The following is a 16,724-nucleotide window of genomic DNA, read 5'->3' as shown; positions in this document are numbered from 1 at the left end:
AAATCATTCTTGCCAAACTAAAAGTGGTATTTAATATATTTAAATGCAGAATTTCAATTTAATGTTATAACACAAAACATATTATTATTGCTTTTATTTTCTCACTTCTTGTTTTCTATATAAAACAAAAACATACAAAAAAAAATACCACAGCTTATTTCAACCAACAATTTTTGCAGCTGAGCGGCGATCAGTTCGTAAGACAGTAACGGTTCTTAATTGATATGTTGCCTTGTATAGTATTCGCCACATTGCATTTTTGTCATTTCAAGCTTTCGATCCCAATAGACACGCATATTTTGTAAAGTGGGTCCGACAACCACAAGCGAGAGGCGAGAAGACGTCATAGCTCATTTTAAGTATCGCCATTCCTGTCGAATAATTGCTGAAATGGTGCACCTGAGTAAGCTATTCGGTTTGTTCGCTAAAGTAGAGTTGCAAGGGAAGAAATGCACCCAATAAGTTTTTTAACGAGACCGACAAGCAATATAATGTCTGGAAAATCCGGACAAAATCCAAAACTTTCGGCACCAAAGGTGGCCAGAGAGATAGAGGCGGAACTGGGTAAGGCATGCCATACAGAAACCATTCGTCGAGTACTCCGGAAAAGCAACTTTAATAACAGAATAGCGAGCAAGGTGTCATTTATAAGTAGCGAGAAGAGTATTTGCGACGAGCATAAATTCAACATTTTTGGCTTGGGTGGAGCATATGTCTGGCGGAAGCCAAATACCGATCTCAAGCATGGCAATGTCAGTGTCATGACTTAAACCTGTATGTCGGAAAACTGCATTTTATTGAACAAGACAAGACTCAATACCTCGAGGTACTGAAGGCCAAAGTTCGGATAAGTTGAGCATTAGGGCTGGTTTCCGTTTACACCACGACAATGTCCTTAAGGCGGTAATTGTGCAGGGTTCGCTAATTTGGAATTGTCCTCATGTTTTTGAGAATTTGTGGGCTATTTTGGATCAGAACATTTGAAAAAGAATCTGACCTTAAAAGGGCTTTAGTAGAAGAATGGGACAAAATTTCAAAATATGTGCATATTTTTTTACGCAATTATTTTATTACTTTGCTTTCGTGTAATATTTTTTGCTACAATTTAAGACTAATGTATGTTACTTAAGATTTATAAAAAATTATTTATGGCGTATCTAAATATGCAATGTATGTATGTACAAACATACAAAGTACAAGTAAATATATTGAATGTTAGTTTCTTGATTTATATTTAAACTTAAATTTGCTTGCATGATTTTGCTTATCAGTTCATTATTCTCCATAATATATATTATAATAATATAGTTATTGAATTGAGTGTTGAATATAATGTTGTGTGTGTATGCATATGTAAATACACTCATGTTCCACACTAGTGTCGATTTTAACGACCACAATTTCTAGTTTTACTTGTATGTATATAAAATATAAAATGCATGTAAAATCAGTTTTTTTTTTAATGTTACTTATTCATAGTATATTGGGGGATTTATAGGCGTACAATATGTAGTTACATATGTAATAAATTGTATTGTTGCTGCTGCTACTAATGATGCAACTATTAATGCCAATATGACCTTCTTTTGTCTTAGTGTTTTAAAATATTTTAGTACGTACGTACACAGCTTATTATTGTTACGGTTTAAGATTTAATGGTAGGGCTTCATTGTTTGTTGATTTGCGTCTATACCACACCACATGCTTTACGCGATGCAAGTTGATGAAACGTGAAACGTGTAACAAAAATTAAGTGAAAACTTAAGCAAAGTATTAAAAGTATTTAACACATAATAGGATGATAATGTTATAAATAAAAAAAAGTTTTGTATAATACTTTTGGCATTTCTCGCTGCTAAATAAAAAGACAGGCAATTCTATGCATGTCATGTAACTTTGTATACAGTCTTTATGCTGATTGGCTTGCTAGTATTTCCCATTACGATGCCTTGGCAAATTGTATGACGGAGCTCATACGCATCACCTTGGCGCCATTGGTGGCATCTGGCGTCACTGATGACGATGGTACAACGGATGTAATGGTGGCAGCACTTTCGCCACTGCTTCTGCTGATCCCAATGGTGGGCTCGCCCTCGTTCATGTAATGCTTTCGCTTGCGTAGCGGCAATGTCATCACATTGCGATCAGCCATCATCAAGGAATCGCTCTCAGGAGACGAGCTGCGCTCCGGCGATTCAGTACTAGACCGCAAGCCAATGGCTGCCTCAACGCGACGTACAATGTCCGAGTTGGGTAGGGCAGATCTGCAAGAGTAGTTACAGCAATAAGGTATTTGAATAGGAACAATTTACTCGAAGCTAGATTCGAAGATACTTACTCATATTTTGGTACTGGTGCATAGCCTTTATGGAGTCCATGACGTGCCAAATCACCGCGCTTGAAATGATCGATGAGCACATTTGCCTCGTGGGCATCATCATAATTAGCGGACAAATCATTCAATTGCAAAGTAGATTGATTAGAATTTTGCGTGGAAGGAGGTGAGGCTGTCGATGCTGGGCTAACTCCATGTCCACGGCGCAGCTGCATCATTTGCCAAGCGGCTGTTTGTACATCGTTCTCGTCTTCGTTGTGGTCATGTGCATTACTGCTCGCATTTTTTCTGTCATCCAAGTCGTTGTCATGATCCAGACGTGCAATGCTGGCCGCCTCGAGGAGTGCAGGATTAATAGTTAAGCCAGATACCGATGAATGCTGTGGCGGCGTTTGTAAATCGACTAAACAGGGTAAACCTATCGCCGGTGGCTGCTGTTGATAATACATCATCTGTGAAGGGGGCTGCTGCATGCTAAGATCTGTGGGCAACTCTTCATCCGGGTAGTTGTGCACGTGCTGAGCACTGGAAACGCCGCTGTCACAACTGAGGGCTTCCGGCTCGGTTGTCACTGACGTCGCAACAAGCTGTGGTTGCGGCGATGCCCGGCTGCTTAATGGCGAGTATGTAGAACTGATTGAGCTTGGCGAGAAAGGCGACCGCGATGGCGATGGCGATGGCTCAGCAGCTACTACTGCTGCTACTTTAATGCCACGTGATTGACGTGACTTTTTGACAGCATGGGGTGAGCCGGGCGGCGAGTTATTGCTGCTCTCCGAATTGCTGATAACAGAGGTGGAAGAAGTAGAACTACTGCTCGCTGCTGCCGCTGACCCCTCAACCTCGTCATCGGGAATTTCATTGGCATGACCTTTGATATGGGCTTCCATTTCTTTCTTGTTTTTAAAGGTCTCGTCGCAAATAGTGCATTTGTAGCACTTGGCGCCGTAATGTTGAACTCTATGTAATTTGAGTACATGATTATAGCCAAAATCACGGAAGCATATGTCACAGTGATAGGGTTTCTCTCCAGTGTGAGTGCGTGAGTGCACTTTGAGTTGTTTGGAGCAGGTGAATCCTTTGCCACATCCTGCCTCCGGGCACTTGTAGGGCTTCTCGCCAGTGTGCGTGCGCATATGGATCACCAACTGGCCGGATTGTATAAATGTCTTATCGCACACGGAACACTTGTGAGGACGCTCGCCTGTGTGTATACGCATATGGCGATGCAGCTTTCCAGAGTGTTCGAACGCACGTCCACAGACATCGCACTTGTATGGTCGCTCCTTTGTGTGGATGCGTCTGTGCACCTGCAGGTTCTCCTTGACACTGAACAACTTATGGCAGAACTCGCACTCGAACGGACGCTCGCCGGTGTGCGTCCGGTAATGTCGAATCTGCAATGGATGCAATGGATACACATACATTAGATATTTTAGTTCGTAGCAGGCGTGTTACTGAAATATTAAACTTTATTCACAGCTGATCAGTACAGACCGAAACGGCATCAAACATCAATGTACATTTACATACATACATACATATGTAGTACATATTATGTACACAAAATAATTTGTTCTTTCTACATACGCATACAATGTAACTGTAACTTTCTCATTTATTATTATTCTAAAAGGCCTCTCTCTCCATCCCTGACCTTATATCTGTCCATATACAAAAATTTAGAATAACGATTTTATATGTATGTATACACAATAACTTTTAGTTTATTTTAGTTTCAATTAGATAAAAACTTAAAGGACACTGAAGTTTTTTTGTATACATCAAAAATTGTCGGGCTTCAGTATATTTGGAATGTAATGATTGTACTTAGACCTAATGCACTTTTTGGTATACTAGTGTACATTCGGTATACAGGCCTTCACACTGTGTAACTCTTATTGAAAACAATCAATTGTAGCTTGCAAAGTTTTACATAAAAATTGTAAAGCTTCTTATTAGCTAAGTTAACTCACCAATCGTGCGGGCACAGCAAATGTTTTCTGGCAGACGTTGCATTGATATGGATCAGCTCCAGCTGCCACATTTGCCATTGGCTTGATGGTCGGACTCTTTGGAATGCCTATTGGTAGACCCGCATCGTTCAGTTCAATGGGCAGGGCGGTAGCTCCTGTACCCAAGGCACCACTACCCTTTAAGCTCAAGGCCATATCCGCATTCTTGGCGTGCGACTTGGTATGTGAAGTGTGCGCCGATTTGCTGCCAAAGGTCATGCCGCACTGCTCGCACTTGAATTGTGGCTTGTTGGTGTTCGGTTTTCGTGGAGCAGCAGCAACTGTAGTCGCCTTAGATATGGTTGCAGCTTCAAATGCATGCGGCAACTCTGACTTGATTTGAGGTTGGGCTACTGATACTGGTGCTCCCGCTGATGATGATGTTATATTTATAATACTTTCATGCTGTTGTTGTTGCAGGACGAGCTGGTAGTTAGTGAGTTGCTGATGTTCCTGTAACTGCAACTGTCGTTGCTGTGGTGTCTGCAACAGCTCGTAATGCTCATTCCCGTTAGTCGGGGCTAAGCTACTCCCAATACCACTGCTCGTCGTAATGAGCGGTGTCTGAATGCAATACTGTGACTGGTTGGGTTGCTCTGTCTTTATCAGCAACTGATTAGCTGAGTAGTACACCATATTGTTGGATGAATCTGCAAGGAAACAACCAAAGAATTTGATTATTTTATTTTGTTGAGTGTCCAAAAAAAGTAGTTTCATTATAATTTGTATAGGTTTTTATTGCCAATCAATTGAATGACACTCCAAGGCAATTTGTGTATTGCCGTGAGCAATTTGCGATGCACTACCTATCAGAGAGTATTTCTCTGAGATCTATACGTCTAACAGACAGAATAATATTTTATACAATCTTTATTGACTTACAAACATTACAGAGACTAACTATGAACTATGATTGCTCACAAACTACATATGTGAAAATGATTTTGAATTCATAAAATAATTAAAAAATTCAAATACATTAATAGGAGGCAGAAGGACGCCTCTCCTACCCAATAAAGCCTTTTTTTTCATGATCAGCGTCAACAGCCGATAAAAAAATATCGTTTAAATTTTTGGCAATACTCGTGACTCTCGCAGTAGATCAAATTTTTGCCACTCGCACTGCTTTTCGAGCAAATCGAAAAGAACGAATCGCACTTAATACATGCAATATTAACTACATACTATGATTCCTCGGGATCCTCGGAATGGTTGCGATCAAAAAAATCTTTGTTTCTGATTTTTATATTCAATATAAAAATTAATAAATATCTTGTATCGCCAAGCTAAATCTAAAGCAAAATAAGAACCCTATAAGGGACCTTGGTATTGAGGAAAAACCAGTAAGGGATGGGTGTCACACAACCAAAAAGAAAAACCACCCTGTGTATTTAGACGACGTAGTTTGGTCTTATAACAGCTCTTTATATTAAAAGAAGACGCATAGGTTTCGGGGATAAAAATGAGGAACTTATGAGAGAGGCATAGAAAGGGAAGAGAGCCAATACGCATTAACACAAATTTCCCAAGTTGGAAATTTCTGTTTTTTGGTTTTTGCTTCAAAAGCTTTATAACCGGCATTTTCTTAGTATTCTCACCACTTTTTGTTATTCAAAAAATATGTACACCGAAACAAAATGGCGAAAAATATGTCAAGTTTTCATTCATTCTTAGGAATTACCTTTTCGGTTTGTCTTTTTTGGTGAAACTTTAACGCTTGGCTTAACTTTAGATATATCCTTGAGATCCTTGCATGACTTAGTAAATGTGTCCTTTGTTCCGTTTTGCTTGGCTGACCAAGACTTTTTTCCGATTTGGGCTTCAGTCATTGTGTTTATGATTACGAAATTGTTATGAAGTTCTAACGGGTGTTGTGTGAGAGGAGTTGCTTCGTGCATCAAATTACCATTTTTTATAGTTATAGACTGTCCATTTATAGGTATACATTTTCGTATGATATCTGAGATTTTTACAACAATTTTTAAGCAATGCACTTTTTGAGTCTTATCAATATATATTCATACTAGGCAATCCAAATGATAATCAGACTTTTTTTATTTGTATTAATCTTTGTAAATCAGTCGCATTTTTCTTGTGGCAGTCTCAAGATTTTTATAAAAGATACGGTTCACATAAGAAATATTTGTTCTTAAACTAGAATCTTCATTTTGCGAGAAATCTTTTGCTTGATAACATGTTTTTTAAGAATTTTAATAATTTTTTTTAAATCCCTTAAAGATTGTTTAACGGGGAGTTGTTGATGGTGGTTATATTGGACGAGGGGTTGACTGGTCTGACCTAATGACTTATTCATGCGCATTTTTCTGAATGATCTTAAGATATTGTCCATTGAAAAATCGGTCATCTTAAAGCATGCACACATCTACGTCACACATGCAATCGACCACACACACACACACACACTGTAAGGGCAGAGCAGGTTAAGAATTGGAGTTCACATTGCCGAGCGCGAAGTTCTACGTTTGCTGGTGCACGGGAGACTGGTGGGTGAGCTGCCGAAAAGTACGCGTGAGCCCAAAAACCCAAACCAAACCAAACCAAATTGGACCAACCAACCAACCACCACCACCACAACACACTCTAAGCAAGCAAGCCCATTGATCTGTCGAGTAAAGAAAATTTCCCAACTGCACGACGCACATTTTCAATAGGAAAAGCGATGAGCAAGTTTCCCCATTTCCCATTTCAACGATACACTGCGTTGTTTGAGTGAGGAAATATTTGAGTGTTTTTCACTTTGACTGCCATTCTATTATATGAGCATGGTTAGAAGCTTTTGAGTTTATTTCTCTTGTGATAAATGACTCATCCATGTAATCGAAATCATATCATTTAGATAAACAAAAAAAATCATTGTTCATGATTTAAACGCAATAGTTTTTGTAGCTTTACAATTCATTAATTTATGAAAGTATATGTTTATTAATTATAGTTTTCAATTCAGTATTATATAATATTTTTATTAAATTAAGCTTTATTTTGCATTTTTTGATTCAAGTATTAATTTGTGCATTTTTTTAAGGACGTCTGTAAATAATGAAATCTATTGACATTATTCTAACTTTTTGATATATGTACAATGTACATACATATGTATGTGATTCTAATAGAATCCTGATCTTAACTTCGAAAAAAATTATAATTTTAATTATACATACATATGTACAAATATTTAGTGTAAGTTATTGGGTTACAAAAAAGACTTTAATTTTTTTTTGCTTTTGCTCACACACTTAAAGTGTGTTGTTATGTGCCTCTCCTCGTCACACAATTCGTTAAACTGGCGCAAAAGTTCATTAACATTCGACACAAAAACTATTTTCGTCTATATGCGTATACGTATAGTTGTGTGGGTAAATGTACACATATATATGTGTGTACATACGTATGTATGTGTGTGACGGCTAACAAAATGTTGGATCTCGTAAACGCACACACATATGTACATACATGTGTACTTATAAATAAATGCAGTAGTCCATCTCTGTTATTTGGATTCAACGAATGTATAGAAACTAATAACGATGAAGAAACGCAACAAAAGTACATGTGTATGTACATATGTATGTGTGCATGTATGTATATAACTTGAGGTTAATAGCACCACACTGTTCACGACGATTCGGTCAATGATCGTAGGAAGCTCGGCCTTTCCCCGAATCGCTTCACAGAGAAATTCTCGTCGTTCCTAAGAAGTTGATCTGAGTACCGTTATATTGTTGGGATAGATCCGAATAGAGCGGGTCTAGCATGAAACTGGTATTTTGGAATATTTTCCCTAGAGTTTAGCGCCAGTTACGAAATAATTTTTAAGTTGGATAGATCAGTAAAGCTTTATTTCTAATAGGACAACTAAACAAAGAGGTTGAGAAACGGCGAAGGGAGAGGAGTTGATCTGAGTGTCAAATCAGGTTTTGTAAAACCCGAATAATAATAAGTAAATTTATACTTACATACATATGTATGTATGTATGTATGTATGTTCATACATATGTAGCAGAGAATTGTATTTTATAGTGTCCGAGATGCATGATTCTGCACGTCAAGTAAAAATGTAAATCTGTAGTATATTATCGTTTTGTATGTACATACATATGTACATACAAATATGTACGTTGTATATGTATTTGTTGGTAATTAATAATAGGCACTACAGGTGATCTTATTTAACATAATTTTAATTAAACAATATCATAACAAATACGTAAGCAGTTAAGCAGAAGAAAATATACACTTACTTTTATTTTTTTATTTATGTTTTTTTTTGTGCGGGGTAATGCTGAAAAGTGGGAAAACTACAAAATTATATATTACTGCGGAAGTTCTTCAGGGACACAATAAAAACGTTCATGACCGATTATATGTACATATGTACATACATACATATATTGATAAGCGAATCGTGTGACTTGCGAGAACTACAAATACATACATACATGTATGCAAGATTGGACTCAATCCCAGACTATTTTAACATTAGTTTCTCAACAATGCTTAGATAAACATTTGTATGTACATATGTACATAAGTCAATTTCCTGATGGTTCCGAGTTATAATTCGATTTTGAATTATGGATCAATGTAACGAGTGGATGTCAAGTGAAAATAATATTAATAAATACATTGCTTCACATACATATATGTTTACCTTTTGTAAACCATTTCGGCAAAAAGTAGTGGTCTTCCTTAATAATTTGTTTAGAACAAAAAAATAACACAAAATTCTAGTTTTGTAATTAATATTTACTTTCAAAGTGATTTCTGAAAATCCGAAAAAGCCAATGACAAAAGTGAACCTTCAAACTTAAGAAATTACTTATAATTTCAAACAAAATTAATAAAAATCAAATTTTATATTTTGTTGATTACATACACAATCACACATAAACACATACATATGTATGTAGTTAGGGGTTGACCTAGGTCAAAACTGTGTGAGAAGACGCGAAAGTCGATTTGCGCATGCAAATTCCAATAAGCTGTAGCTGATGTTCCCGAATAGGGAGTGTTCTATTAAATAATGAGCGAACTGATTACGGCAGAGTCTCGTGTAAAATGATCAAACGTTGTGTAATTTAAATACACAAAAACCAGTTGCATATCGCTGACATATTCATACATATGTATATAAATACATACATACATATATGAATGTACTATAATTAATATTCCTACCAACAAATGTTTTTTTGTTAGAATGTACATAAATACTTACATATTCACATACATACATTATGTATGTACATATTTGCGTGTCAAACGTGCGAATGCAGAATCAATGTACAATTCAAAGCTAAAAAAAAGCAACCCCATGTACATACATATGTATGTACATACACACAAACATTGCCGATATGTCGCGAAATCAACATCAGCAGTGGAAGCTTAAAGTAAAGGCTGTCCTTTTATTTACAAGCTTCTTATACATACATATGTATGTATGTATGTAATTGCCTTCAAACTCCCTGCACTGCCTGCATGCAAGTCGCATATATGTACATACATACCATGTACAACAACAACAATAACAGCCACATTGTGATTACTCATTGCAAGTTCGAACATTATATATGTACATATGTATGTATGTATGTATGTTGTGTGTTGTACGAAGTGTACACACTCACCCACAATGTGGCACCGAGAGTTGCCCATGCCAGATGCTTCGTTGAAAATCCATGCACAACCTCCTTATCGTCACACAAGCGGGGCTCACTTAAAATGCCTTCCAACGAGCAGTGCGGTGTTGAAAGCAGTTGCACGCCCTCCACGTGTAGTTCAAGTTCAAGACAAAAGAAGCAAAGCAAGCACACGAGCAACCGATTTAGAGAGAGCGAGAGTACGGTGCGAACGTCGACGTGCGTCGCTGCCTCTGCTGACGCTAGCTGTCTGCAGCTGACGCCGACGACAACGCAGGCGACAACACAGACACTGAAGAGTGCAATTTTTTAATTTATGTATGTACATATTGTACATACACGTATAATTTTGTGAATGTTATAATATATGTATGTACATATGTACGTACATACATACATACATATGTACATATGTGTACTTTTAAGTTATAACATTTCATTGTAAGTTTTTCTGTGAGATTTTATTACAAGTTTTTAAAAGTTGTTCAATAACATGCTTCGCTCAGCTCATACATACGTACATACTTCGCTCAAACGACGCCAAAGCAACCTCATTCCCTGCTTGCCATACAAAAAGGTCAATAACCTACCGAAAGCTCATGATAATTCTTTGTATTTTGTTGAATTTTCGAAAAGGTAAAGAAAAGAAACCCGAATACAGAAAATAGCTCATACGTACACGCGTGGACATACATACATACATATGTATATATCCACACGGTACATACATGCATATGTATGTATGTATATGTGCACATGCCCAAACTTACGTACATATGTATGTGCATATACGATTTTATTTAAGTACATACATATGTACATGTACGTACATACATACATACTGCATCTGAGACTGGGTGTGTGTAAATTACTCCACACGAAACCGAAATTTCAGCTGTTGTAGGGTTGGGGGATCGTATAGTGGTCTTGTTTGCGGCAGTTGCCTAGATCGTACAATAGCAGTAGTAGTAATAATAAATTCATATGTACATATGTAATGTATGTATGTAATGTATGCAGGTACATACATATGTACATACTTATGTACTAAGAATATGAGCGAGAATAAAAGGAAAATCCGATATGTATGTTTGTAAATACAACTGAACTTCAATGTACATACAATGTACATATGTATGCAATTATAAATGAATTTTATAATGAAATTTTCGAGTTTTTTAATAAATCATAAAGTTAAACTTTAAAACTGATATTCAGCTCGAATGCAATTTGGATAATTTCTACACACTTAATTTTCGTTTCTGACCATAAGATGAAGAGCTTTAGACAAAAACAGAAAGACCAAAAAAATTGAATGAAACAACCGAAAAATTATAAATTACTTTGGTCTTTTTTTATACCCGCTACCCATAGGGTTAAAGGGTATTATAACTTTGTGCCGGCAGGAAATGTATGTAACACGTAGAAGGAGGTATCTCCCTATAAAGTACATATTCTTGATCGGCGTCAACAACAAAGACGATCTAGCCATGTTCGTCTGTCCGTCCGACCGTATGAACACCTAGATCTCAGAGACTATGAGAGATAGAGATATAATTTTTTTTCGACAGCATTTATTATGTTTGCACGCAAATCAAGTTTGTTTCAAATTTTTGCCACGCCTGCTTCCGCCCCCGCAAATCAACAAACATCGAATAACAAGCTTAGTTTTAAAGCTGGTATATATAATAATAGCTATAGTAATTGCAATTCCTGATAATTTGGTTGCGATCAGATAAAAATTGTGGAAGTTATTAAGGAAATAAATATTATATGGGCAAAAACGCCTACTTACTAGGGGTCTGAGTTGCTTTGGCTGACAATCTTGTTTATTGTGTCGTATATGGTATATTTTAATTATAGTACTATATAAATATACCAAATATACCATTCGACACATTTTAAAGTATTTTTGGTATATTTGAAAATTAATACCGCAATATTTTGCATTTATTCAATATGGGTAGCGGGTATCTCACAGTCGAGCACACTCGACTGTAGCTTTTTTACTTGTTTTTTAATAAACCCATAATGTTTAAACATATAATCTTTTTATTGTGAATATAGGTTCCGTATAGAATCTAGTGTTTTACCTAATGGACACAACAAACAATACAGCAAGTTAGCTCAATTCACTACGCAGATGTCTCAAAATATTTATTATCCTTTGCATTAATTAGGACTAGATATTATACAACAAAAAGTGCATCAATGTGGTGCAGCAAATGGCCGATATATATTGCACATGTTTGAAATGTTCTCGATTAAGTTCGAATTTTTGTATGTATATCGTCAAATACCTGTTTGTTTGGGCAATGAATTAGTGCTCACACACACATGTATAAATATATATATACATACTTGTTCAGTCGCTACCTTTTTTGGCAAAACTAGTTTTGCAGGTTGGCGAGAGCGAAGTTCGAGGTAGTTTTTTTTTGGGTAGAATCTCTTCGTCACAAAATGTAGACTTGTATGAATACATACATACATACATACGTCGCATTTTTGAAATGAATTACTGACCAAACCTAAGATTTGTTTACGAGGATAGATCTTAGTAAGCAGTAGTTGCAGATGCCCTCATTTAATGATCAATCAAAAACTGATGAGCCACATACATGCATACATACATACATCACAAAATATAATGTTCACAAAGAAAGTGAGATATTGAGTGGATAAAAGCTGGCTAGCAAGCCTGGGTACAGCAGGCAACTTCTAAAAATGTTTTGTATTGTTGTTGCTGTTTGTTCAAGCGAAGGACAGCAGCACTCAAACTTGCATTTAGATGCACACAGATGAATATGATACAATAAGTAAGAAAGCGAAAGTCTTAAAAGATTAAGTTTTAAAATATACTAAATAAGTATACCGTAAAAATACTAAAAAAAAAATATATATACCAACTGGTATTTTAGTTATTCGCAACCAAGCTTTCATGAATGGAGAGTTTAAATATTATTCTATGTACCAAATTTCAATTCTAGCTGTAATTACACTTGTTAGTCGATTTTTGTCGATTTGCGGGGCGGAAGTGGGCATGGCAAAAATTAGCTTTATGAAAGCGCAGCGAATACGCATCGACAGGTTGCAGAAGATGGTCACACTCCTTATGAGTGTAATTACCCTATAAACCATATGAAGTTTATCCAAAAATTGTATATTCGATTTTAATAATACCCGTAACCCATAAATAAAGTATATATGCGTATTTTTCAAGAATATATATACTTTATAGGGTCGGAGATGCCTCCTTCTACCTGTTACATACATTTCCTGCCGGCACAAAGTTATAATACCCTTCTACCCTATGGGTAGCGGGTATAAAAATGAAAAAGCTTGCTCTGAATAATTTATTAGTATTACTGAAGTGTTTGCTCATTTACATTGCATTAAATGCATAACTGTTTAAAATCAATTTAATTTATTTATTTTTTTGCTCGCAATAATCAAATGATTTAAGAAATGCACATCGTTAGCTTACTACAAGACCATCACAATTCAAATAGAAAATTTGTAGTATTTTTTTAATTTTCAGTCAAAGTAAGCAAGCGACATATGTAGATAATAAAAATAAACAGACATTGTTAGATTCTGCCTTTTTTATACCACATCACTCTTTATTTGCATTCATTTCATTTGATATTCTTTTATTTTGATTTACGATTTCGCATCATCCCAACTTCCTTTGCAAAACAAAATGTAGCATTCGTAAATACTCCACTATCAATTGCCTAGATTACCCAACAACGCTTCCAAATGTATGTAGTTAATGTTGGTGGTGCCTGATTTTAGTTATTTTTGTATTTTGTGTTTTGCCTGCTTGTTGACGCTGGTACTGACCTTCAGACGCTAAATTAGCAAAAATGTAGATAAAATACAAACATACATGTACGTATGTATGTACATAAAAGTACTACTCACCTAACACAAAAAAAGTTGATATTGTGTGCATGCAGCCTTTAAACTTCCTCGCAATTGCGCAATACAAGTTAAATCAATAAATATTGTGTTGAGCCGAGTTCAAAGATGTAACGCGACCCAAGATAATGATAAGAACACATACATATCTACATTATTATACAATTCTGTATGCAGTATGTACATATATGCAATCAGTTACTGATCACTTAATAAATCACTCTTTCACCTATTTTCAAGTAGCGTGCCAACCTTTATGGATGTATTATGGGTGAGTCACAAAATAGAGTGGAATGACTCACTCATTATTAGGAAACCCCTTGATATGGAACCAATTGATAAATATGAAAATAACTGAAAAGATAGTCTAAATAGCTTTATAGGCCTGAGAGTTCTTATGAGTCAAGGGGCCGCGAAAGTTGAGTCACAAGGTGGTCAAAATTTGTTGGGGGTGGGTATAAGTTGCTTTGACTATAAATAATCTTTAGTGACTTTCGCAAATCACTTAGTGCATCATTTTTTCCACTTTCATAGATTCTATTCTGCAATTCTGTCCCTTACTTGAACTATATATAGTATAAGATGTAAATAATTAGTAGCATATGAAATACCTTGTTGAGACTTTCCGCACGGGTGATAAAGTTAAATCTTCAACATAAATAAGTATTCAATCAATGAAATAATTAAATTGATTTTTAAAATTGCTTATTTTTGGTTTTGTTTTTCGCTATAATTATTTTTTCGTCTGACTTTATTTACTTTTGCATACCCCAATAGCTATTTGAATTATTCGACTTTGCCGACTTGGCAGTTGCATCACAGATTAGATTAGAACCTTCTAGCAGGTGCCTTAGGGATGAATGCGAAATGGAGCTTCACGTTAATCCTTAACTGCTTAAACAATGTATATGACATAAGTCGCTACATTTGAATGTGCTCAACTGTGCAATACTTGCTACTAAACATTTGTTGATCGAATAATCATTGTAGCTTTCCTAATTGTTTTGAATGTAAATGTTTCGCCTTATTTTCTTTAAAAGGCATCAATTTACGATTCAAGATTACTAAGCAGTTTTCATTATCGACTAGGTTACTTAATATAAATTTATTTTGACATTCTTATGTTACATGAAACTTACCATAAAATTCAAATTAAATCGATGAAAGATTATTTGATACAATACTCCGATTGGGTTGTTTTACAATCAGTATCCTATTGTATTTCGTATGTTTGCTTTGAAAGTTATTTTGTAAAATACTTGTTGTTAAGCTCGAAGTTAATATAGAAATGTTTCACACTTGCTTAAGTGGCATTAGTCGTTCCGGTTTGAGTTGGGTAAATCACTAAAATATAAGATATTAGGCGTTTTTGTTGGTTAGAAGAGCTGAGATACGCGAGACGTCAAGAGCGCAAGCTGCTCGACCAAACGAGAGTAGTAGTGATCGCGTTCTGATTCTAAATATTATATAGGAACTAAACTTCGCAGTTCACGCAGTCTATTCGACTGTTCTTAATAGTGATAGTGTCTTTAGAGAGGGAGAGCTGCTCGGTCTCATGTACATCAATATGTGAGTGCGCGCACAAACACACACACTTGTGTGTGAGTGAGTAGGTGAGAGGCGCTGCTGCGTTGAGCTTTGGCGACGTGCTGCTTGGTGGTTGGCGTGCGTTCTCTGCTGCGGTCGTCTAATACCGGTGCTGTGTGTTTCATACAATTTATATACATACATACATATGAATGTATGCATGTGTATGCACGTACGCGCACATACATGTACAATGTGTTTTCAAGTACAATTTGATCTCACTGTTGACAATATTTTTGTTCTTGATATTGTGTAGACACTCACTAGTTATGTGTTCGGTTTCGTATAATCATATGTATCTACATACATACATACATACATATGTATTTATGTATGTACGTAATCACATGAATTTGCAAGTGTGTGGGTGTATCAATTATTATCTTTGGCGTTTTTAATTATTTCAGCGCGAGTGTGAACACTACGTTTTCTACAGCTGCTGTTGTCGCTATTTCCGATGTATTGCTGCGTACATTCACACGCCACTATAAACAATATTGACCTAGGTTAGATGTGTATGTATGCATGTATCTTCACATACATACGTGTAGATATGTTATTAACGACGATTTATTTTTGGATCATTTATTACATAAATATAATTGTTGAATTTATGATTTATCATCTCCATTATGTGAAACAAGCAGTTTACCAAAAAAACTAAATAAATCAGTTATAAGAATTACACTTTTTGTTGTCACAAATAATTACTTAATAATTTGCTAAGTTTCGATTTTGCTTTTAAACGAGCTTTTCGTAATCCCAATTTTTTGTACCAGCAGTTGATTAATACAATGATTAAAAGTATTTTAGTATTACCGAAATTATATACATATATGTACATACATATGTACATATGGGCTCAAGAACAAAAACGTTGCCGTATACTGTGTTGTCGCGTCGCCAGCTCACTGCGAAGTACGAAATGCTAAATGGCGGTGAGTGTTCAGAATTTGGCGAGAACATGTTGGCAGCGCAGCTTGCGTCAGTGTCGGCAGAATAAGCAGCAGCGGCAGCAGCAGCAGCAGAAGCAGCGACGCCAGCAGAAGCAACTGAAGAATGAAAGCACTTAGTGTGTGTGAGCCGGCATTTGAAGCGGCAGCTGCTGCCCCGCAAATACATACCTTCATACATACATACATATGTATGTATGTACGCACTTACTACACAGATGTACATATATATATATATATAAATATTATATAT

The 16,724-nt window shown here is 36.0% G+C and overlaps 2 protein-coding genes across 5 annotated transcripts; both read right to left on the bottom strand.

Moving 5' to 3' along the window:
- Positions 1-1,060: 1,060 nt before the first annotated feature.
- Positions 1,061-16,452, bottom strand: LOC132797527 (Krueppel homolog 1). Of its 4 annotated transcripts, XM_060809257.1 has the most exons (5): positions 16,338-16,452; positions 15,071-15,275; positions 4,312-5,000; positions 2,339-3,732; positions 1,063-2,264 (listed from the first exon to the last, which is right to left on the bottom strand). In XM_060809257.1, the coding sequence occupies exons 3-5, from the start codon at positions 4,984-4,986 to the stop codon at positions 1,940-1,942; spliced, it is 2,394 nt and encodes a 797-aa protein (XP_060665240.1). In that variant the 5' UTR covers positions 4,987-5,000; positions 15,071-15,275; positions 16,338-16,452; the 3' UTR covers positions 1,063-1,939. The 4 variants fall into 4 exon arrangements, with proteins under 4 accessions (XP_060665238.1, XP_060665239.1, XP_060665240.1 ...); XM_060809255.1 differs by lacking the exons at positions 15,071-15,275; positions 16,338-16,452 and adding an exon at positions 6,032-6,194 and having other exon boundaries at positions 1,061-2,264; XM_060809256.1 differs by lacking the exons at positions 15,071-15,275; positions 16,338-16,452 and adding an exon at positions 9,999-10,333 and having other exon boundaries at positions 1,062-2,264.
- LOC132797529 (uncharacterized) lies at positions 6,278-7,321 on the bottom strand. The gene has a single exon (XM_060809261.1). It carries the CDS (start codon positions 6,731-6,733, stop codon positions 6,500-6,502), a length of 234 nt encoding a protein of 77 aa, XP_060665244.1. The 5' UTR covers positions 6,734-7,321; the 3' UTR covers positions 6,278-6,499.
- Positions 16,453-16,724: the final 272 nt, after the last annotated feature.

Source organism: Drosophila nasuta, unplaced genomic scaffold, assembly GCF_023558535.2.
Source record: "Drosophila nasuta strain 15112-1781.00 unplaced genomic scaffold, ASM2355853v1 ctg14_pilon, whole genome shotgun sequence".
In the NCBI taxonomy this organism is placed as follows: Eukaryota; Metazoa; Arthropoda; class Insecta; order Diptera; family Drosophilidae; genus Drosophila; species Drosophila nasuta.
This window is presented reverse-complemented; position numbering and strand designations above follow the sequence as displayed.

Excerpts from the sequence above, each read along its gene's own strand:
- LOC132797529 (XM_060809261.1), bottom strand. The coding sequence starts at position 6,733 with ATGTGTGCATGCTTTAAGATGACCGATTTTTCAATGGACAATATCTTA.
- LOC132797527 (XM_060809255.1), bottom strand. The coding sequence starts at position 6,179 with ATGACTGAAGCCCAAATCGGAAAAAAGTCTTGGTCAGCCAAGCAAAAC. Across the intron at positions 5,001-6,031 it reads AAAAAAGACAAACCGAAAAG|ATTCATCCAACAATATGGTG; the intron begins GTAATTCCTAAG and ends GTTTCCTTGCAG. Across the intron at positions 2,265-2,338 it reads GCACCAGTACCAAAATATGA|ATCTGCCCTACCCAACTCGG; the intron begins GTAAGTATCTTC and ends CTACTCTTGCAG.